General features: G+C 44.9%; 1 protein-coding gene across 1 annotated transcript in view; it reads right to left on the reverse strand.

The window, feature by feature from the left end:
- ldlrap1b (low density lipoprotein receptor adaptor protein 1b) overlaps positions 1-23,333 on the reverse strand; it is a 72,008-nt gene that overhangs the window by 44,279 nt on the left and 4,396 nt on the right. The window contains exon 2 of the mRNA XM_072501098.1: positions 4,980-5,122. Within this exon, the coding sequence (XP_072357199.1) occupies positions 4,980-5,122 (143 nt within the window). The remainder of the gene's footprint in view (positions 1-4,979; positions 5,123-23,333) is intronic.

A 23,333-nucleotide genomic window follows, 5' to 3' on the forward strand; every position in this document is an offset into this window, starting at 1 on the left:
TCAATTATAGATAGGCCAAACCAAGGTAACGTGTGACAGCATACCATATTTATTGATAAATGCAATTTCCAGGTGCTCACTAAAACTGTTGATGCTTCTTCACCGACAGGGTCTTCGGCATCATCTAGAATTCTTAGTTCTTTGATTGCAACCAACTATTTCTCTGCATAGATGTTGGGGGGGGGGCGGGGGAGGGGGGGGGGGAATTTCCCACCCGGGGGGAATTTCCCACCCCCGTTTTCGGCTGAGTAATCGATTGGGAATCCCAAAATGGCTTTGAGACCCCCCACTCCACCCCCCAAGCCAATAATTTAATTATCAGGCAGTCACCTCCCCCCCCCCACCCCCCCACCCCCCATATTGGACTGTCCAGTCTTCAGGTCAGTGTTAGGGTGTGCAAGGGCGGGGGAGTGGGCAGGGTGTGGGAAATGCTGGGGTTTGCATTGCCATTCAGATGGTGAGGATTCCTCTTTTCTATCTTTATCATTTTCCCCCCCGCCTAATCAGGGTGCCCTTTCCTGATCTTTCAGGAGCCAAAAGGTGCTAGTGTGACAGCATGGGACCTGCCTCCTTAATTGTTTTTTGACCAAGTGTCAAAGAAAATGGCGGAAAAGCCGGCAGTGCAGCCGACGGGCTGCACCCTGCTTTCCCGCCGAAGCTGACAATAGCAAAATTCCGCCACTTAAATTTCAATAATCATAAACTGAAGCTTTGCATTAGCCACACACTGAAAACAGATAAATATGGCAAAAAGAGTTATTCATTTCACAATAATAATTCCTTGTGGACACAAAAAATATCTTCCCTTCACCCCCTCTGTCAGCATTCCGCAGAGACCGTTCCCTCCAGATAATCTAGTCCACTTCTCCACCATACCCAACACCTCGCCCATCACCCATGGCACCTTCCCATGCAATCGCCCCTTTACCTCTTCCATGCTTAACATCCCAGGCCCAAAACACTCATTCCAGGTTAAGCAGTGTTTCACTTGCACCTCTTCCAATCTGGTCTACTGCATTCGCTGCTCCCAATGTGGTCTCCTCTATATCGGAGATACCAAACGCAGACTGGGTGATCGCTTTGCTGAGCACCTTCGGTCTGTGCGCATTCAGGACCCTGACCTTCCCGTTGCTTGCCATTTTAACACAAGACCCTGCTCCCATGCCCACATATCTGTCCTTGGCCTGCTGCAATGTTCCAGTGAAGCTCAACACAAACTGGAGGAACAACATCTCACTTTCCGGTGAGGCACGTGACAGCCTTCCGGTCTCAACATCGAATTCAACAACTTCAGATGATTAGCTCCAGCCCACCTCGACCCACTTGTTTTCATCCTATTTCATTTTAACTGTCTTTTACCATTTCTTTCCTTCTTGTCTTTCTTTATATATATTTACCCCACCCTATCCACCTTTCCTTACCCTTTCTCCCCTTCCCCTCCCCCACATTTGCATCGGTCACAGTTCACCCTCTGATATTAGTTTCTCTGCAGTTTGGCCTTTCACACCTTTTGTTCTCTCCTTGGTTTCTGTGGCTATTAGCACCCCGTATCCCTGGGTTTCTGTGGCTATGACTCATCTTTCATTCTCACTCCACAGTATAAATATTTCCCATTTTCTCTGTCGTTAGCTTTGGCAAAGGGTCATCGGACTCGAAACGTTAGCTCTTTTCTCTCCCTACAGATGCTGCCAGAATTGCTGAGATTTTCCAGCATTTTCTCTTTGGCATTCATTTCACAATGACTAATAACTGACTGTCGGATGTATTGCAAAACCAAAAAAAAAACAGAACTCAAATCCGTCAGTAGCAGGCCACTTCCACAAATTATTTTTCAATATTCAGAAACCAAATAATTGTTCTCCTGCTAGCACTGCGCAGTGACAGTGAAGATCAAGTGTAGTCCCCAGATGAAGTAGGTTGGTAAGAGCTATCATGAAGTAGGTTGGCAGGGGCTGTTATGTGGCATGGGCAATAATAGTCCCTATGTTAACACCGCAAATAAATGTTCTTATTTTTAATATTTCCATTGGAACATTTTATCTGCATATTTAGAAAGGAAATGGACAATGTCAATTTGTCATGCTCCAATTCCACCAATGTGGGTTTATTCTGTGGGCTTATTCTGTGGGCTTTTAGGTTCACAACGGTTTGAGAGGAGCTGAATCATTTTTGCTTGTGTCAGTAACTCAGCTACCATTGGCAATATAAACAGTGGCAATGGACAATTTTAATGACAGGTTTAAGAACAAAGAACAATACAGCACGGGAACAGACCCCTCGGCCCTCCAAGCCTGCACCGATCACGTATCCCATCTAGACCAACCGCCTGTACCCTGCTAAACCCCATCTGTTCATGTGCCTTAAAGGTCGCTAACGTTGCTGACTCAACCACCTCACTTGGCAGTGCATTCCAGGCCACCACCACCCTCTGTGTAAAAAAAACTTGTCCCACACATCTTCACTGAACATTTCCCCCCTCGCCTTGAACTTGTGCCCCCTTGTAATTGTGATTTCCGCCCTGGGAAAAAGCCTCCAACTGTTCACCCTATCTATACCCATAATAATTTTATAAACTTCTATCAGGTCGCCCCTCAGTCTCCGTCTCTCCAGGGAGAACAATCCCAGTTTATTCAGTCTCTGCTCATAGCTAATACCCTCCTTACCAGGCAACATCCTGGTAAACCTTTTGTGTACTCTCTCCAAAGCCTCCACATCCTTCTGGTATTGTGGTGACCAGATTGGACACAAGTATTCCAAATGTTGCCTAACCAACCTTCTATATAACTGGAACATGATTTTCAGGCTTTTATACTCGATGCCCCGTCTTATGAATGCAAGTATGCCATATGCTTTCTTTACCACCGTTTCCACCTGTGCTGCCACTTTTATGGATCTTGTGGTGTCTCTATGCTCCTGATGATTCAGCCATTTATTTTATGGCTCCCACCTGAATTGGATCTACCAAAATGCATCACCTCATTTGTCCGGGTTAAATTCCATCTGCCATTTCTCCACACAATTTTGCAGCCTATCTTTATCCTGTTGTGTTCTCTGACAATCTTCATCACTATCCACAACTCCTGCAATCTTAGTATCATCCGCAAACTTGCTTATCAGACGCGCTACATTTTCTTCCAAGTAATTTATATATATTACAAACAGCAGAGGTCCCAGTACTAACCCCTGCGGAACACCATTGGTTACAGACCTCCATTCGAAAAAACATCCTTTCACTGCCACCCTCTGAATTCTATGGCCAAGCCGGTTCTGAATCCATCCAGCTAGTTCACTCCTGACCCCATGCGATTTAATCTTTTGCACTAGCCTGCCATGAGGGACCTTGTCAAATGCTTTACTAAAGTCCATGCAGACAACATCCACAGCCCTTCACTCGTCAATTATTTTTGTCACCTCCTCAAAAATCTCAATTAAATTAGTGAGATATGACCTCCCACATACAAAACCATGCTGCCTGTTGCTAATAAGACCATTCACTTCCAAATGTGCATCGATCCTATCTCTGAGAATCTTTTCCAACAATTTCACTATCACTGACGTCAAGCTCACTGGCCTATAATTACCTGGGTTATCCTTGCAACCCTTCTTAAATAACGATACAACATTGGCTATCCTCCAATCAACTGGGATCTCACCTTGGCCAACAAGGACACAAAGATTTCTGTGAGAGGCCCAGCGAATTTGTCTCTGGTCTCCCTCAGTAATTTGGGACAGATGCCATCTGGCCCTGGGGATTTGCTACCTTAATGTTTTTTAACACACCTAACACTTCCTCCCTCATAATAATGACCGGTTCTAAAATGTTTACAAATCCATCTGAGACACCACCAATCAACGTGTCCCTCTCCTTTGCGAATGCCGATGCAAAATAATCATGAATGATCTCGCCTACTTCCTTTGGTTCTACACATAATTTCCCTCCTTTGTCATTGAGTGGAACAACTCTTTCTCTAGCTACCCTCTTGTTCCTAATACATGTATAAAATGCCTTGGGATTCTCCTTAATCCTGTCTGCCAAGGACATTTTGTGTCCCTTTCTGCCCTAACTCCCTGCTTGAATTCTTTTCTACTTTCCTTGTATTCTTCAAGTGCTTCATCTGTTTTCAGTTGTCTAGACCTCACTTATGTATCCTTTTTCTTTTTGACTAGACTCACAATTTTCCTGGTCATCCACGGTTCTTGAATCCTGCTTTTCCTGTCCTTCCTTTTTACCAGCACTTCCATCAACTGCCCCTGAAGACTCCCACATGCCAAATGTGGATTTACCCTCAAACAGCCTCTCCCAAGCAACAGCCTCCAAATCCTGCCTAATCTGGTTGTAGTTAGCCTTCACGCAGTTTAGCACCTTAACCCTAGGACAACACTCATCCTTTTCCATGAGTATCTGAAAGCTTACGGAATTGTGGTCACTGTTCACCACATGTTCCCCCACTGCATCTTTGATGACCTGTCCAGGCTTGTTCTCTAGTACTAGGTCCAGCATAGCCCTGTCTCTAGTCTATCCACATGTTGTTCCAAAAAACCTTCTGGGACACACTTTTAAAAAATATTGAGTACCCAATTCATTTTTTTTCCAATTAAGGGGCAATTTAGCGTGGCCAATCCACCTACCCTGCACATCTTTGGGTTGTGGGGGTGAAACCCATGCAAACACAGCGAGAATGTGCAAAGTCCACACGGACAGTGACCCAGAGCCTGAATCGAACCTGGGACCTCGGCGCCGTGAGGCAGCAGTGCTAACCACTGCACCACCATGCTGCCTTCTTGGACACACTTAACAAATTCCTCACCATCCTGTTTATCCTGTGTTCGGGCCTTGATGAGATCTTGTACAGGTGACGCCAATCCGCGTTGAGCTGAATTTGAGCGACTAAATCTGTCAAAGCTGCTACCAATTGCTTTCAGCATTAATATTGTACCCTACACCAGCCATTCAAAATGGAGACAAAATATTACGTTACCATAGCAACAATTCTTCGGACAGCAGCAGATGACATGTCTTCCCCTTTTGGTTGTTCCACGAGAGTCATACCCAAATACTTGAGGTTAAATACCATTCCTTCCTGGAGTGATTCTCTGGTATCAGTCCAGTTTTCTGGCAATTCTTGAAGAAAAGTTAAAAAGAGAGTGTGCATTAAGGAATGCTAGATGAAAGTTGATATCAGCACACTGACTGGCATGAGAGGGCAGATTCTGCTATATAGATTTTGGCTTGTAGCTACAGATTTAATAATAATAATCTTTATTATTGTCACAAGTCGGCTTACATTAACACTGCAATGAAGTTACTGTGAAAAGCCCCTAGTTGCCATATTTTGGCACTTGTTCGGGTACACAGAGCGAGAATTCAGAATATCCAATTCACCTAACAGCACGTCTTTCGGGACTGGTGGGAGGAAACCGGAGCACTCGAAGGAAACCCATGCAGGCACGGGGAAAACGTGCAGGCTCCACACAGACAGTGACCCAAGCCGGGAATCGAATCTGGGACTCAGGCACTGTGAAGCAAGAGTGCTAACCACTGTGCTACCGTGCTGCCCATAATACACCCTCTCTTTATGTTTAAGCGGTAGAGTTTCCACCTGATTGTGTGGGTTGTCTAGCTGCAAATTGCTTGAAATCAGCATAAACCCAAAAAGGAAGATTGCAGAATTTTAAATGAAGTTTCTACAACCATTTACAGGTGAGAAAACATAATGCTTCAAACCAGCTCCATCCACAAAACTGGCATATCCCCAGGTAACTTAGCAGCCATTACAAATTTCAGCCAACTGCACTCTTCGAGGAGTCCACCTTCTTTTTTCAATAGTAGGTCAGTGATGTTGGGCCGCATCTTGATATGGCCCCATGGCATCATCAAGGCCTGTCCTGCCATGAAATATGGTGTGAAACACCCAGGTGCACAATTAATGAGGTTTGTGGTGGAAGATTTGGCATGTTTTCCCACCAGGATCGGGAAACACTCCATAGTTTGGTGGTTATCTTGGGCGAATGTCTCCTTCGAAAGGATGTGATTGCACTGAGAGGATGCAGAGGAGATTCACCAGGATGCTCTCTGGGATGGAACATTTAAGTTATGAAGGGAGGTTGGATAGACTTGGCTGTTTTCGTTGGGAGCAGAGTAGACGGAGGGGCAACCTGATTGAGGTGTACACGATTATGAGGGGCACTGACAGGGTGGATAGGGAGCAGCAGTTCCCTTTTGTTGTAAGGTCAGTCATGAGGGGGGAAAGTTCAAGGTGAGGTGCATGAGGTTTAGGGGGGACGTGAGGAAAACTCTTTTTACCCAGAGGGTGGTGACGGTCTGGAATGCACTGCCTGGGAGGGTGGTAGAGGCAGGTTGCCTCACATCCTTTGAAAAGTACTTGGATGAGCACATGGCGTGTCATAACATTCAAGGTTATGGGTCAAGTGCTGGTAAAATGGGTCTAGGTAGGTGGGTCAGGTGTTTACCACGTGTCAGTGCAGACTCGATGGGCCGAAGGGCCTCTTCTGCACAGTGTGATTCTGTTTCACCTTCTCCAGTTGGGCCACCCGTAGACAGCAATTTACCTGTTATTTCTGCAGCATACATCCAGTAGAAGGCGCAGAATTGCACCAAATGACAATACCAATGCTACTAACTGGCACAGACCCTTAGAACAAATTTTAAAAAATCATTGCATCAGTGTCTTGCAATGTACATGTTGCGAGTGAGCATTAATTTCTAACCTCATTAACTTCAAGCAAGGTTGAAGACATGGGTGGGAAGGGCAGGAAAAGGTGGTGGCTTTTATCAGATCCTCCCTTCCTGATGCCAAGTCTCTCGATCAGGGACTTACAACAAGGGAGCGCCCCCAGGGAGGCTGAAAGCAAAGTCCACAAGGGTTTGGTTTCCCGGGTTCCTGAGTGCCAACTACCCCATTTGTCGTTGGATGAATAACCAACAGTGGCAAGATGACACCCTTAACCAGGCATAAATCGGATGGAGAGTACCCCACCGAGCACCCTACCAGTTCAATCAAGTTATGTCACCTCCAAGCTTGCCAGGGGGTGGGTGGGGTCACGGGAAGAGATATTAAATTCCAATGATCAGGAACCTTTTTTAAAAAAAAAGTGTTTTACCAAGTTGGATTATGTTACAATAGCATCCACTCCCAATGAAGGAAACAATGCCAGTCGGTTCTACTCTATGAACTTTTATCCAGAGAGTAATATTTCTGTAGCAAGCTGTTCCAAGAATTTGTCTCAAGACGCCAACACAGCGGGATTAAATTTCAGGCAACAATGCACATAAACAAAATCCACACCATATTTACGTTGAGCTTTAAACCTACAGCTAAGCGAACAGAATATGACTGCTTCTTGAGATTTCCCAAGTAATTCAGTTCTGTGGAGAATATCAGAATTATTAAAAGCAGATGTATGAAAATAATTGAGTTTTAAAATGACTTGTCTACGGTGCCGAGGACCTGGGTTCGATCCCGGCCCCGGGTCACTGTCTATGCGGAGTTTGCACATTCTCCCAGTGTCTGTGTGGGTTTCACCCCATAACCCCAAAGATGTGCAAGGTAGGGGGAGTGGCCACGCTAAAATTGCCCCTTAATTGGAAAAATTAAAAAATAAATTAAAATAACGTGTCTAAAGGCAAACCAGATTTTGACCCTGGTTTAATGGCAGATTGTTTATCCAATTCAGATTATGTGACAACGATAACGATCCAACATTACTGTTTCTGCTGCGCTTTACCACAGAAGAAGAAGAGAAAGACCAATTGAGGTTGCAAGTTGTAACAAGAAAACAATTTTAGTAGTTTGTCTTCCTCCTTTCCCGCCCTTCACCCGTGCACAATGTCATTAAAAGGTCAGGCCAACTACTTGAAAAGTTTGATATTTGGTAACTGAAGCTTGGAAGGGGTGAATTTTAAAGTTCGACCCTCTTCCTACTCAACCTTTAAGTCTTTTGATTCATTGCCAAAGTTGCTTAGAGCACCAACTCGACACTGCAGCAAAGAAAAACCCTAATGTTATAGAGCAAACCTTGTGCCATGGAAACCATGGGCTCCAATAATACCCACAGATTATTGGAGTCAGCTCGTATCTGACAATTCAGGTCAAGAAACTCCTTGTTTTGGTATATATCCACAACACAAACATTAGTTAAATGGAAGGGGAGGTGAAGTTTTGCATTTTCTTGGAACTAAACACAAAACCCTTTGATATGAAACTATTCAACATATTTTGGACTAAACTAGGATTACCATTACTGGATTCCCACCTTTGCAGCATTTTTACTTCATATTGTGGCATCTAAAATAGCCACCCTCAAAGCATAATGGGAATTGTGGTCCGGTTGGGACACAGATGATACACATCCGCCGTGTATTGTGCAGAGGAAACCAGACCTACACAGATACTTGCACCTGCTAAAGGTCAATCAGCGATCTCCCCAGGACAATGGGACACAGATTGAAACATAGCAGTAGTAACAGACTCGGGGGCGCCTATTCACCTTATTTGGGAGTGCATACGTGCCTTGGACAATAACAACCAGGACCCGCCCAGCTATCAAGGTACCCACCCCTAATTGGCCAGAATCGATTCGGGTGATCGAAATCCTATCGATCCATTGGATCCCGAGTTGGGACCGCCCAAAAGAGTGCAAAAGATCAGAGGATAAGAGGAGCTGCGCGACCAACATTCTGTCTCTTTTGGGACTGGCCTCTGCTCCACCAACTGCAGCACATCGACCAGCCAAATTCAAGGACCCGCGATCGCTCCCAGAAGGATGAGCCTCAGCCTAGATGCACCTGACAACTTCCAGCCGTCACACGTGGGGAATCAGATAAAGGCCTTATCTAACCTGCACAGAGCCGGTCACTTGAAAGTTAAGTAAAGCTCATTTAGGCTGCTAGGTATAGTTTAATGTGTAGCCACGTGTAGATTCTTACGCATAGAACCAAGCCTATGTTTAATAATAAACAATAATTGAACTGGTTGTGTGGTCATTTGTCCAGTACACGGAACGTACTCGCGTCTTGTGGTTATTATTAATAAACATAAAAGAGCAACAATCTGGTTACCAGTTATTTTAGGTTTATTGGGTTGATCATTTCCACAAGGCAGGTTTCAGAATATAAAATTTTTTAAGATAATCACAAAAAGAATTAAAAGGTTATTACATTTTCTTTGTAAAATGTGGAACACATGATTGTTGAAGTAAAGTCTGTAAATTCAAAGAGAATTTGATAGGTATTTGGTGGGGGTGGGGGGGGGGGGGGGAGGATAAAATAAAAGACAGTCATGACTTCACAGGAATGTGGAATTAGATTAGGTGGCAAACAAAGAAAATTGCAAGTTTAAAGTGGGTGGGCAAAATGGTCAGTTTCCAGTCTGTAACACTATGTAATTCTATGGGAATAAATTTCTTCCAGAGATTAAAAACTGGTTTTCATTGAAATCAAATGATACATTGTTCATGGAAGGAATAGACGTTTTGGGCAAATCTGTTCTTACAACACAAAATGCTTCTTTTGTACTGCTGAAAAAAAAAGATATGTCAAAGCTTTTCATCTTGCACTCATCAGGGCACCTCACAAAAAGGCCAGTATGAGGGGAAAACAACAGCTAAATAAAGTGAGTGACAGTCATTCGCTGACCCACTCTCCAGGGCAATACCTTAACAAACCAGGCAGCTGGACCTGAACTGAAATTTCAAACAATGCTCGGCAGTTATATTTTTAAAAAAATATTTTTAATCTCCTCCTTTTGCACATTTCCATCCAAATTTACACCCACCAACAAACAATCAACAGTAACAAATACAATGTCAATCCCCTGGCCAACAATTCCTCCCTCCCACCAACCCCCAACATTTTAAACACAAACATTAAAGAAAAGAATTCAGGAATCCACCATGCACCCATACATAGTCGCCAACAACATACACAGTCCAACCCCCCCACCCCAACACCCCCCACCCCCCTAATGTTCGATGTCATCCAATTTCTGGAAGTGCATAATAAACAAAGTCCATGAATTGTAGAACCATTTCATCCTTCCCCTCAACTCAAACTTCACCTTCTCGAGTGATAAAGTCTCCAACAGATCCCCCCTGCTTCGCCAAGGCACAGGGTGGAGAAACTGACCTCCACCCCAACAGGATCAGCCTTTGGACGATCAGCGAGGCAAAGGCTACAACATCTGCCTCTGCACCCGCTTCCAACCACTGCCGATCCGATACCCCGAAAATGGCCTCCAGAGGACCCGGCTCAAGTCTCAAATGTACCACCTTCGAAAGTACCCCGAACACCTCCCTCCAATACCCTTCCAGCTTTGGTCAGGACCAAAACATATGAACGTGGTATGTGGGCCCCCCCGCAAAGTTCACAAACATCCTCTACCCCTTCAAAGAGTCGGCTCATCCTCGCCTTTGTGAGGTGCACCCTATACACCACCTTCAGTTGTACCAGCCCCAACCTCGCGCACCATGTTGAGGCATTTACCCTCCGCTTGGCAGTTATCTGTAAGTCACCATCAACTTGTGCACTCTCCATGGCAACTCTACCAGAGTCCACTTGCTAACAAGTCAGTATTCTCTTCTCATATAGTTTTTAAAAAAATCATTTACGGGAGGTGGTGTCGCTGGCCAGATTAGCATTTATTGCCCATCCCTCGTTGCCCTTGAAAAGGTGGTTATGAGCTGCCTTCTTGAACTGCCACAGTCCCCGAGGTGTAGGTATATCCACAATGCCGTTAGGGAAGGAGTTCCACAATTTTGATCCAGCGACAGTGAAGGAACAGCAATATATTCCCAAGACAGGTGGTGATGTTCCCATGTATATGCTGCTCTTGTCCTTTTGATGGTAGTGGTCATGGGTTTGGAAGGTGCTGTAGTGTATCCTGTAGACGCTACACGTTGCTGCTACTGTGCATCAGTGGTGGAGGGATCGAATGTTTTTGGAAGGGGGAGCAATCAAGGGGGCTGCCTTGTCCTGGATGGTGTCAAGCCTCTTGTATTTCTTTGAAACATTAGGTTTAAAATTTTTATTTTTTCCTAACAACGCAACAAACACATTTTCAATGCAAAATAAGTACAGTATAGAATAATTATTGTAAATACAAAAAAAAACATTTTCCAAATAAGAAAAAACCAAAGAAAAAGTAAATAACTTAACTCCATCCCTAACAGACGATGTCTAGATCTTCGAAAAAGGAGATAAACGGATGCCCAGGTAGAATCTCTCAATAGAACCCTGAATGGTAAATTAAATTTTCTTCAAATGCAAAAAAGGACATCAAGTCCCCTAACTGGTCAGAGACACTAGGCAGAGCAGGTGTCCTACACCCGAGCCGTATCTGTCCGTGCTATCAGTGAGGCGACAGCGATAACGTCCGCCTCTACCCCAGATTGAACTGCCGGAGAGTCCGAAATCCCAATATGGCCACCAGGGGGCATGGCTATAATTCTAATCGGGCGATATTAGACATGGGTATTGAAAAAAGCCCAGAATCTGGCAAGTCTGGGGCAGGATCAAAACATAAACATGTGGGGCCAGATTCTCCGTTTCTGAGCATGCTGATGTTAATGGAGAATCCGTGGACTTTCACGTCAGAAAAATCGGCGCAAAACCTACATCGATTCTGCTATTGTTGAGGGGGGAGCACCGGTGGCGCGTGGAACACTATCAAAACCCATGAAAGATGGTGCAGGAATCGCCGGGTCCCTAATGGACACTCGTAGGGCTAAGAAGCTGCTGCCACGCTTAAATGATACATGCCCCACATGCACACATTGATCAGGGCCGAAAAGATGGGACAGGCTGTGCTGGAGGGTCCATACAGCTGATGGGTTGGTGCCCTGGGGGGTGGGGGGTCACCTATACGATCCAGGGAACCAGGTATAAAGTGGGCTGTCAGTGGATTGTGCAGCTGCATGTCTGCCTTGCCGGCTGCAGTAATGGTGCTGCTTACCCATCCACCCCGACTCCACAGCCCATCTCATGGCCACCCCCCACTACTCCCCCCCGCCCCCCCCAGCCCTGGCAGAAGCCCCCCGGCTAGCCGCACGGCTGTCGGCAAAGTATGGCGGTGCTGGATACTCTCTGTACGCTCTGTCTCTCTCTCTCTCAGCAGCCACCATGCCAGGTTCACAATTCGGGAGTGCAGCCCATCAGAGGCGGAGAATCGCAGATGGGCCCACTAATGATACGCGAACGGTGTTTCAACTACGCGCATTGACACCGTTTACTGGAGGTGGAGCATCGCGATTCGGCGTTAAAAGGGCACCTGCTGCGATTTTGGCGTCGGGAGCTATTCTCCGCTCAATCGCACGCCCCGATTTCTGCGTCGGCCAACGGAGAATCCCACCCATTATCTTTTCTTTTAATAAATTTAGAGTACCCAATTCTTTTTTTCCACAATTAAGGGGCAATTTAGCATGGCCAATTCACGTACCCTGCACATCTTTGGGTTGTGGGGCAAAACCCACGCAGACAGGGGGAGAATGTGAAAATTCCACACGGACAGTGATCCGGGGCCGAGGTCGAACCCGGGTCCATGGCGCCGTGAGGCAGTAGTGCTAACCACTGCACCAAAAGTATTAAGTGTTTTAATTATGCCATTGAAAGAGAGAATTGGATCTGTAATATATAAAAGTAGGTCATCTACATATAAAGAGATACCCGATTAATACCTCTCCATTGATTAGAAGCTCTCAATGCTATAAAGGCTCTATTGCCAGGACGAATACAAGTAGACAGAGTGGGCAACCCTACCTAGTGCCCCTATTTACGGTGAGGTAGTTTGAATATAAAGTATGTGTGAGATCCTGGCAGTAGGAGAATTGGATAGCGAACTGATCTAGGAGACAAATTTTTGGCCGAATCGGAATCTTCCAAGAATCTCAGACAAATAGTCACATTTTACCCTAACAAATGCTTCCTTTGTGTCTCGAGATACAATCACCTCTGGTTCGGGTGCAGGAGAGGAAGAAAGTATGACATTTAAAAGGCAACTTTTATTGGCTGATAACTGACGGCGATTTATAATGCCAGGTTGGCCCTCTGAAATTATGCTTGGAAGGCAACTTTCCAACTGGAGTGCCAGAGCCTTAGTGAGCAGCTGAACAACTGCGCTTAACAGCGCGATGGATCGGTACAAAGTGCACTCAGGTCCTTGTCCTTCTTAAGGAGCAAGAAAACAGAGGCTTGAGTAAGAGTTGGAGACAATGAAAGGTGCACTTCAAAATGGAAGGCATGTCTCTGTGGGCGCCAATTTTCAGCAACTACAGGTTTGTCCCAGCTGGGTTGGATGGTGTAAAGAGCCTACCACAACATGGAAGGGGAGATGGAGTCGGACCTATTTGATTGAATGTAATCGTCAATGGAGGTGGACAGGCGCTCACAAAAATCTTTTATTGGCCAGCAAAGTAATATCCAACCTCCAGGGTGGAGGTTAGCTGGGGTCAGACTCCAGCACCAGATCAACAAAGTGTGGGGTGTGGTCAGAAATTACAATTGCCGAGTACTCGGTTGCCACCATCGATGGGAGGAGAACCCTATCCAGAAGGGAAAAAATCAATGCAAGAGTACACCTGGCGAACATGAGAGAAAAAGGATGTGAAAAAACACTTGTGGCTACCCCTCCCAACTGAGACATGAAGGAAGACAAAGCCCGGGTCTAATTTCGGGTCCAAAACACAGTTCAGGGTATGATGGTATGTGTCGAGGTTGGGAGGGGACGATATATTGACCGTTACGGTCAGCCACAATCTGGGACGAGCAGATAAAACTAGAATAACCCCGAGTCATGTGGAGTTTGCACATTCTCCCCGTATGTGCATAGGTCTCACCCCCACAAACCAAAGAGGTGCAGGATAGGTGGATTAGCCATGCAAAATTGCCCCTTAATTGTTAAAAAAAAGAATTGGGCACTTTAAATTTTATTTTAAAAAACTAGAATGAAATACTTGCCCAACCCATCTCTTGCGCGGCCTGGTCTGATCTTTAATGCGTAAATGGATTTCTTGCAACAACAAAAAAACACAGAATTTAGGCTCTTGAGATGCGTGAATGCTCGAGAACATTTTACAAGGCCCTTCAAAACCCTAGTATTGCAGCTAATCAGTTGGTTTGGAGGTCTCCCACCACCCTGTAAACCAGAGTCAGCTAATTGCCAAGGAGGAATGTTAAACAAGGGGTACTGAGAAGACAAAGCAAGAAGATCAACCCAAGATGGCCACCGAGCCAAGTTACGTAACTCGACAAAGCGAGACCAGCAGACACCGCCAAGAAAATGAAACTAAACCCACCAAACCCAAACACGCCATCACGGTCACAGTCACAGTATTATATTATTACAGTCAAGCATAGCCACACCTAAAAGCAAATAGAACGGTGGCAAACAATAACTGAACTGAAAACCCTCAAATAACAGAACACAACAAAACTCTCTCATGTTAAAAATTATGAGCTGCAGAAAACTCTTTAATATTGCTCCCGTTAACTAACACACCTTGATGGCAGGGAGACTCCCAACAGGGAAGTAAAAACCTGTTTAACTTAGTGTGCCTTAGGGAAGCACAGTGGTGCAGTGGCTAGCACTGCTGCATCATGGAGAATTCAGTGATGGTAATGCCATTGAATGCCATGGGGCAATGGTTAGATCCTCTCTTATTGGATCATTGCCTGCCACTTGTCAGCCCAAGACCGGATATTGGCCAGATCTTGCTACAGTATCGAGGAGTAGTAAATGGTTATGTAAATTGTTGTTTTCCCCTTATAAAATCAGCATTCCTGCGCAAGATGAAAAGCTTTGACATGTCTCTTTTTTCGGTAGTACTCAAATTCTGTAACAAACTACTACTACTAGTTTATAATAATATTCTTTATCACAAGGAGGCTTACATTAACACTGCAATGAAGTTACTGTGAAAAGCCCCTAGTCGCTACATTCTGGCGCCTGCTCGGGTACACCGAGGGATAATTCAGAATGTTCAATTCACCTGACAGCACGTCTTTCGGGACTTATAGGAGGAAACCGGAGCACCCGGAGGAAACCCACGCAGACACGGGGAGAACGTGCAGACTCCACACAGACAGTGACCCAAGCCCAGAATCGAACCTGGGACCCCTGGTGCTCTGAAGCAACAGTGCTAACCATAGTGCTACCGTTTACCATCCAACTACTTACTTTACTGTCCATGATCTCAGCAGTTCAGGACTCCATTGATCAATACATTATATCTAAATGTATTATTGGAACCTTCGATCCTACTTATTTATGACATTTATCCAGAATATGATTTTCTTTTAAATTATAGACCAATGTGAAAAACTCCAAGATCAAAATATCAGTCATGAAAATTCACCATGACGTAAACCCAACTTGCCGATTCGAGAATCATGGCTAGTTTAGTCAGGAGGAGGCTGATTTTTGTTTAAGTCTGCAAAGAATTGTAGTTATTTTAACCTCCAACTTTAGTTCTGGGGATTTTTCAGGCAAATATTTGCAACAGGTAATTTACTGCAGACAAGAAAAAATGACCAAACCTGAAACCTTAAATAGACATTTATTTAAAGCACACCCAAACTCGCACAATATTTAAATTTAATCCCAGAATTAGAAAACTGCCCTCATCCACTATACTATCTGATATAACTACACAACTTTCAAAACCCCTAAAAGATCCTTTCTCCCAGTAACAGCACATCAGCAGAAAATTTTAATCCATGAATAGAAATTCGGCTTTATATGGACCAGAGTCCACGTAATGCACCCATTATGTGAAATTACATGTCAATTTTAAAAAACCACATTAACACAGAAATGTATAATCTTAAAGAGCGTCTGTCTGTACAGAGAACCATTTTACATGGAAAAAGTACAGTTTATTCAAAGGTTAACTAATGTATAGATGTCCCATTCTATGACAACGTTTCACAATACGATAAAAATGGACTATTAGAAGAACTTACATAAAAGATGTAAAATGTACAGAATTGGAGGCAACCTTGCAGCCTGGGATACAGAGGACGGAATTTTCTTTTTTTTCTTTTATAGATTTAGAGTACCCAATTCATTTTTTCCAATTAAGGGGCAATTTAGTGTGTTCAATCCACCTACCCTGCACATCTTTGGGTTGTGGGGGCGAAACCCAGGCAAACACGGGGAGAATGTGCAAACTCCACACGGACAGTGACTGAGGGCCGGGATCGAACCTGGGACCTTGGCGCCGTGAGGAAAGAGTGCTAACCATTACGCCACCACGCTGCCCGAGAAGGTTGAATTTAATGGAAACATTGCTAAGTTCATTTGTGGCTGGTTGTGCAAGGAGTTTCCCATTACCTACCTGCACCGCCCCCCCCCCCTCTCCCCAAGGCCCATCAGGTGGAGGTGGTGATGGCCAGGCGAGACAGCAGTCAGAGGTCTGCTGGATCCCAGGGCCCAGCTGGGTTACAGTCAGATGCTGAGCCTTTGGATCACGTTTACCGGAGCTGATGCAGACGATAGTGTGCGGCTGTGAGATTCAGATGGAGATGTCAGCGACACTCCAGCAGGTCCATAGCCAATTTGAGGAGTCCCACAGGCTACAGGTGCAGGAGATGACATCAGCAATGCTTGATACAAAGGCCAACACTGCTAGGGTAGCGACAGCAATGGAGAGCCTGGTGCACGATGTCAGCAACATGAGTGGAGGTGTCCAAGTCGTGGCTCAGTTGGCGACGGCCATGGTTGAGCACCTCGACAGCGGGTCCCAGTCGCTGGGGGACCTTAATGAGGCACTGCGGGGCAGGTCCCAGTCTCAGGTGGGCATAGCCGAGGCGCTGCAGAGCCCCTGGGTGTTCCAATATTGGCCGCTGCATCCATGGGGTTGCTTCTTGCAATGTTCAGCAACAGTGTCCAGGCATCATGGTCTGATTGGGATGCTAGGCGATAACTCCTGCATGCTACATGGCCTGCCCGCCCACTTGGGAGGTTTGAAGTGCTCACTTTAACTACCACAATAGCCAATTCCAAATTAGCAATAGTTTTCAGCTGCACGGCCAGTAGCCTCCAAGGGCAGTGGGAGTTTTGGCTGGTCGGGGGTGGGGGGGGGGGGTTGGTCCCTGGAATGGCATCACGTGGGCTACGGGTTGGCATGTTGGACCCGTGGCCGCTGAGACACCCATCTCTACTCAAGGCCACGGGTGGTGATAAATGGTGATTATTGGTTACTCACCACTTTACGGCGGAATTCTGATTTTGCCAACGGGAGCGGGCCAGTTTGATCGCCAACAGATCGGCGCAGTTCTCGTTTTTGGCCTCTCCGTGATTTAACAGCCTCATCGCGGAGTGCAAGGCGGCCTGTAGATCGCACCCCAAGTATCGTTAGGTAGTGGTGGGAAACGTGCCGGAAACCCGTCACAAATTACACTTATAGAGGGTGCGATCTGCTGGATGTTCACGCCAGCAGGATATCTCTGCTTCTACGCTGGCACACAGGTTTCCCAGTGACGAGGGGTGCAGTCACCATGAAATCCCATTGTCAGCGGTGAGGTTAGTAAATCTCGCTGACGGGCCACCTCCGCCGCTGAAAAAAACACGGTGTGTTGGTCGGTAAATCCCACCCAGAAACTTTCCGTTACATCGTGCCCATTGTATTGAAAGCCATTCTGTAATGCAATTTCTCTGATTCCAGCTCTCAAAATCTCCTCCGTATAAAACAACTGCCGACTGTCAGCTCATTAGTCTGAAGCATTCAAGCTGCTGACAGGAGCCAGAGAAAGCCATGTTTATTCTTGATTAAAAGCAATTCTGATCCTTGCAAATATTCTCTTTCTTTCATATGACGCTTGCTGCGAAACCCAAACTTACCTTAGCGTTGAGCTTGGAGGTCAGGAACGTCAGCTTGCAACCGGGGAGAGCTGCACATGCACGGTCTTATATTTTTATGTTCTTTGGACCCAGTGTGCTTGCGCACAGAAAACAAAAGGGTGCAAAAATCTGGGTCAGGTGACTGGTTGAGGAACATCATAGCTAGCAAGTATCCCAGGTAAGCAACAGGGAGAGATCCCAAATAGAAGTCCCAAGTACAGGACAGAGACAGAGGACAGAAACAGGCCCCAGTTAAGGAAGGAAAAAGGAGAGGAGCAGAGAAAGAGGCTCCAAGTGGCTCAGTAGAATTCCTGAAGAACCCAGGTTGGTGACTTCGTGCTACAGGTCATTGGAGTGAAGATACCCCTTTGGAGCAGCCGTGTTCTGTTCGGTGGGACCAAGGACCTGAAAGTCGTGATTGTGATTTGGTGCTCGAGTGTCAACAGGGGAATCCAGGGGAATGGAATCTTGGGAGACAAGATTGTAACCCTGCAACGTGGGCATTCCAAGATCAGATATTCAAAAGTGAAGATTGGAATCCCTCCCCAGAGAGATGGAGTATCAGTGAAATTGGTTGATTCACCCATTCATTCGTTGGCACAGTAGTTAGCACTGCTGCCTCACAGCTCCAGGAACCCAGGTTCGATTCCAGCCTTATGACTATCTATGTGGAGTTTGCACTTTCTCCCCTTGTCAGCATGAGTTTTCCTCTGGGTGCTCCGGTTTCCTCCCACGGTCTAAAGATGCGCAGGTTAGGTGGGGTTACGAGGAAATAGGGTGGGGGAGTGAGTCTAGGCAGGATGCTCTTCGGAGGGTCGCTGCAGACTCGATGGGCTGAATAGCGTCCTTCTGCATTGGGTCAGGTAGGGGATCTATTCATTGCTTTGCCTGAAGCAAGGCACAAGAGTTGGATTCAAAAATATGTTTTCAATGCATTTGTTTGCTTTTGTTGCACAGTTCCACAAAGTGAAGTCTGAACCATAAAACACTTCTGTTTATCACTGTGGGTTATGACATTTCTATTAGTTGTGAAATGAAACAGCTTATTCAACAACTTCTCTAGCGGCAGGGACTCACCCAGTGTAGTTGAAAGCAATAATCATCTTTTAATGTTACTTTTGATTAAATCATGAGGTCCAGAAAAAGTTAAGGAAGTGCCCTGCTGTGTGTGAAAAGAGCCATGCTGACAAGAAGGGAGCACCCAGGTTAGTTGCTTGGTCTGTGCTACTTGCCACTGACAGCCAAGGCTACAGGAGTGGTGCAACAATGCCATCCTCAACACAACCGGGCCAAGGGAAAATGGGGAAGTGTTTTTCTTTCCCCACTAGTTGTTTCTAGTGCAGATACTTGGGTAGCCCAAGATACAACTGAGTGATGATTGAATTTCCCGTCAAAGAATTAATTAAAAAAGCACACAAATGATCAGACTGTGCCTGGCATGCATCAAATCCTACATGGGACACCTTCTGGAAAGAAATGAGCAATAAGAACTTGAAAATCTTTAATCCTTGCAGTGTGATCGAATAGCTGCTTATAATGGGTAAACCAGTTCAGGGTGTTGGCATGGTTCCATGCCTACCAGTCTGTTCATTATTTGAAGGTTCCTGCAACTGTGCATTAGTAGGCATAATTTCTCACTCAAAGTGAAATGAGAATAAAGATGTATGAAATACACATTTAAATATGGGGGAGGGTAAACGTGTATAAAATTCCAACAACATAGATGTATCCTGCAGCTAAAGATTTGAACCCTCAGATCACAAGTACAAGCATAGTCCCAGGCTGAATGCTTTGGATGTACCAAACAAATGTTAAATGGTATATGAAAGTATAATTCATAACATTGCAAAACAATGCAGTTCAAACTTCCAGGCTTCAATTTATCCATTTCAACATGTTGTAAAACCAGACGAACGTTTATTAGTTGCTGTCCAATTTACTTGAAAAACTTTGTAAACCAGGGACAAAGTTCCCCCACCCCGACCCGCTCCAATCTCCTGGACCAGACAAGAAAACCAATATGCAGTTTGCCAACTTCACAACCAGCTTTTCTCTCCATATTTTCCAGCACTCAACATAAAATAATGCTGGAGAAGTATCTCACACCATCACAATCATGGGGCGGGGCCTGAGAGAGCCAGAAACATCTGCTCTCCAAATGGCAACCTCATCTTATAAAAATTAAAGCAAAAGATTCCATGGAAACAGATGCACCACCAATACACACACCCTCCCCCAGGAAACGCACTCCCTCAGGGGGAACACCTCCACCCACACGGATCTCCCAAAATGAAGCCCCCCCCTCCCCCCCCAGAACTGCACTGCCCTGCCCAGTTATTTCCCTCTCCATCCCAAGGGCTGTACTTACATCTGCACCCCTGGTGGATTCCTTTCGCCTGGTTCCCATTTTTTAAACTGCTATCAGCTAAAAAGAAAAGTTAGCAAAAAATGGCCCTCATCAGGGGGGTAAGAGTAAACGCTATCTCACACAGACAGGATTTACTCTTACCCACCCCCACCCTTTTGAAGTGGCCTTGCAAGCTACTCTAATCAATGGGAATGAACATTAAATTACAACCTTGTCCGCAATGCCCACAGCCCAATAATGAATTTTTAAAAGTACAGTTAAATTAAAAAGTTACACCAGATATCCATATAGCAACCCAGTCTTCAACTCTGAAACTAGCAGGGTGCAATTTCTAAGTGTGCATTCTTCATACATAACTCTAGACAGCAAATTTTAAATGGCAAATTTTAAATGGCACTTTTTCCATGGAGTTCATCACAGCTAACTTTCATCGCACCCTTACTTGGCGGCCATGCATACTGAGTCACAATTTAATAGAAGAGAAGAAAATTTACAACTATATAGAACCATTCATGACTTCAAGAAGACCCAAAGCACTTTACAGCCAATTAAGTGTAGTCACGGTCATTACATTTCCCTCCCCTCGCACTCAGATGTTAGGATATCAATTGTAGCATCCCTCCTCCTCCAACCAAGATCAGCTGAAAGATCTTGCTGATCTCTATGGTTACCAAATGAACCAAGCGGAATCATTCAATTTATAGATTTCATAATTTCTAAAGTTCTAGATCAGAAGCTAGATACCAAAACAAATAGTGGGAGGTTGTAAAATCTGTTTCTATTTATCATACTAGCATTTGAGATTTTGGCAAATGATAGAACTTTTGAGGAATGGCATCACAAGTCAGATTGCCACTCCGTTCTTTTTTACTTACCCAGGTTGAGAGCTCACATTTCTCGCCCAATCTTTCACCCCAGGCCTGGTGAGAAAAGTGCTGCACAGCAGCCCCTGGACTCCGTCCAGTGCAGGGCATCAGCATTGGGAGAAACTGAAGCCAAGTCTCCTTTTTACAGCACGAGCTGCCTCAAACCAGCCAAGTGTAAAGGTTGCAGTCACTGAGAAGTCAGGAAGAAGGTACGTCTGTAAGTAGGTGAGGATCGGGGTTAGGGTGGTCCAGGGTAGTGGAGTGGGGTTGGCCTTGGGTGGTCTGTGAGGTGACAACAGGATAGTCAGAGTGTGGGGAGAGTCAGAGGGTAGTGGGGTGGGGGGGAGGGGTCGGGGGTGGTTAGTACCATAGTTACCCAGGAGTTAAAAGTGGTTTTAATCCTACTAACATTTCCTGGGCAGCTATTCTGCTAAGACAGTCAGAACCATCTGAAGTCTGCAATTAAATTGGATAGTTCCCACTGCAAGGGAATCGCCCATTGGAAGTTTCAACTTCCCAGGCAATTCCCTCCTTGGGGGGGGGACCGCTGTGGAGTCCCCAGCGCATCTTCTGGGATTCATTTGGGGTACAACCGCCTGGAGATTGGGAGCGCTGGCCTTAGTGTCACTTCCAATTTGCTCATTTTAATTTTAGTACTTTTTTAAAAAATCGATTCTGCCAAATTTCATGGCCGGAAATGGGTGTGAATGCGGTCTACCCTTAACACTTACAGTACTATAGATTAAAAAACAGATTTAAAACATCTGCCCAACATAGAAAAGATGAGAACGTAAAAATGATTAGTAGTCGCTTAAGTTATTACAGGTAAGGATTTGAAAAATATCAGCTATGTATTATTTCACTCTCACTAATGCTGGCTCTATCAAAAGAACAATGGCTGAATGTAGCAAATGGAAGGAAGGATTTGCATTTACATATTGTTTATCCTCAAAAGCAACCTCCCCACCCACCAAAATAAAATGTCCTGGACAATGATTCATCTCTTGAAATGCAGTCAGTGTTTTCACACAACGTCCTCAAGCACCAATGAACAACAAATCAGTTTTGGTAGTTGAGGGCTAATTGTTGGCCAGAATCTAGGACAAACCCTACTCTTCAAAAGAAGTGCCATGGGGGTTTTGTTTATTATGTCCACCTCACCAGGTGGCTCCTTGGTTTTATATTTCATTTGATGGTCAGCACCTTCAACAATGCAGCACTCCCCGCAGTATTGTGCTTCAGCATCAGCTGAGATTTGGTGCTTCCAAGCTCTGAAATTGGTGAAGAGGCAAGAATATAACCACTGAGCCAATCTAATGAAAAGGTAGGAGTCATAGAGACAAGGATGAGTCTCAGTTCAGTTCCTGGTATGTGCTGAGTAAGTGACCATGAACAAGATGCTACATAATCAAAACCACCAGGCTAGAGGTGATGAAAATATCACTGACCCATTCCTGATCACTATTTGATGACACACTGAAAATCATTCAAGGTTAAGAACAATACTAGGCTTAGTTCTGATGACTCATTTGTCTAACAACTTAACTATACTCATCCTACATGCTTATAGCTGAAGAATGACAAGATATAGGAGAACTGTTTATGGTGTTAAATTATATCAAAACTATATTCCAGCATTAGTTACTGCATCAAGTCACTAAAGGTTTTTACAGTAGCAGTTACAAGAACTTCAACATGGTACAGTAGTGAAATCAATGGCAGGCACTGCATCACTTTTAATCTTCAGTGCACCAGCAACCTCATTGTGTTAAAAAAAAAAATATTGCTTCATTTATAGACACACCCTGTACCACTTAAATCCTTGGTCCATTTAACAAAGGGCTTTTGATTTGGCAAATGAGGAGTTACAGCCAGAACCTTTTCCATATATATTTTCTTCCCAGAAATTGTGTACAGGCTGTAGCATGCTGACCCTGATTTTACTGAACACCACTTACGAGTGGCTATTCATATCTGAAGTCAATGCTTGCAAGACCATTAAAAGTAGAAGGGCTAGGACCAGCCATGTGGCTCGAAGTTTATTTTAAACTGACTAAATTTGTAATGCTCATGGAGGTAAATTATATCAAATTTTCAAAGCAAGTGGAGAATTCGGTTCTCGTTTGCCAGATACAAACAAAGGATTATTTATACATGAGAAACAAGCCCTGGCAGGCTGAATGAGTCTAAGTAGGTGGATAAAGTAGCTGACCATTTACAGTGCTGTTTCTGAGGGACAGTTCCAAA

Source organism: Scyliorhinus torazame, chromosome 1, assembly GCF_047496885.1.
Source record: "Scyliorhinus torazame isolate Kashiwa2021f chromosome 1, sScyTor2.1, whole genome shotgun sequence".
NCBI classification, from domain to species: Eukaryota; Metazoa; Chordata; class Chondrichthyes; order Carcharhiniformes; family Scyliorhinidae; genus Scyliorhinus; species Scyliorhinus torazame.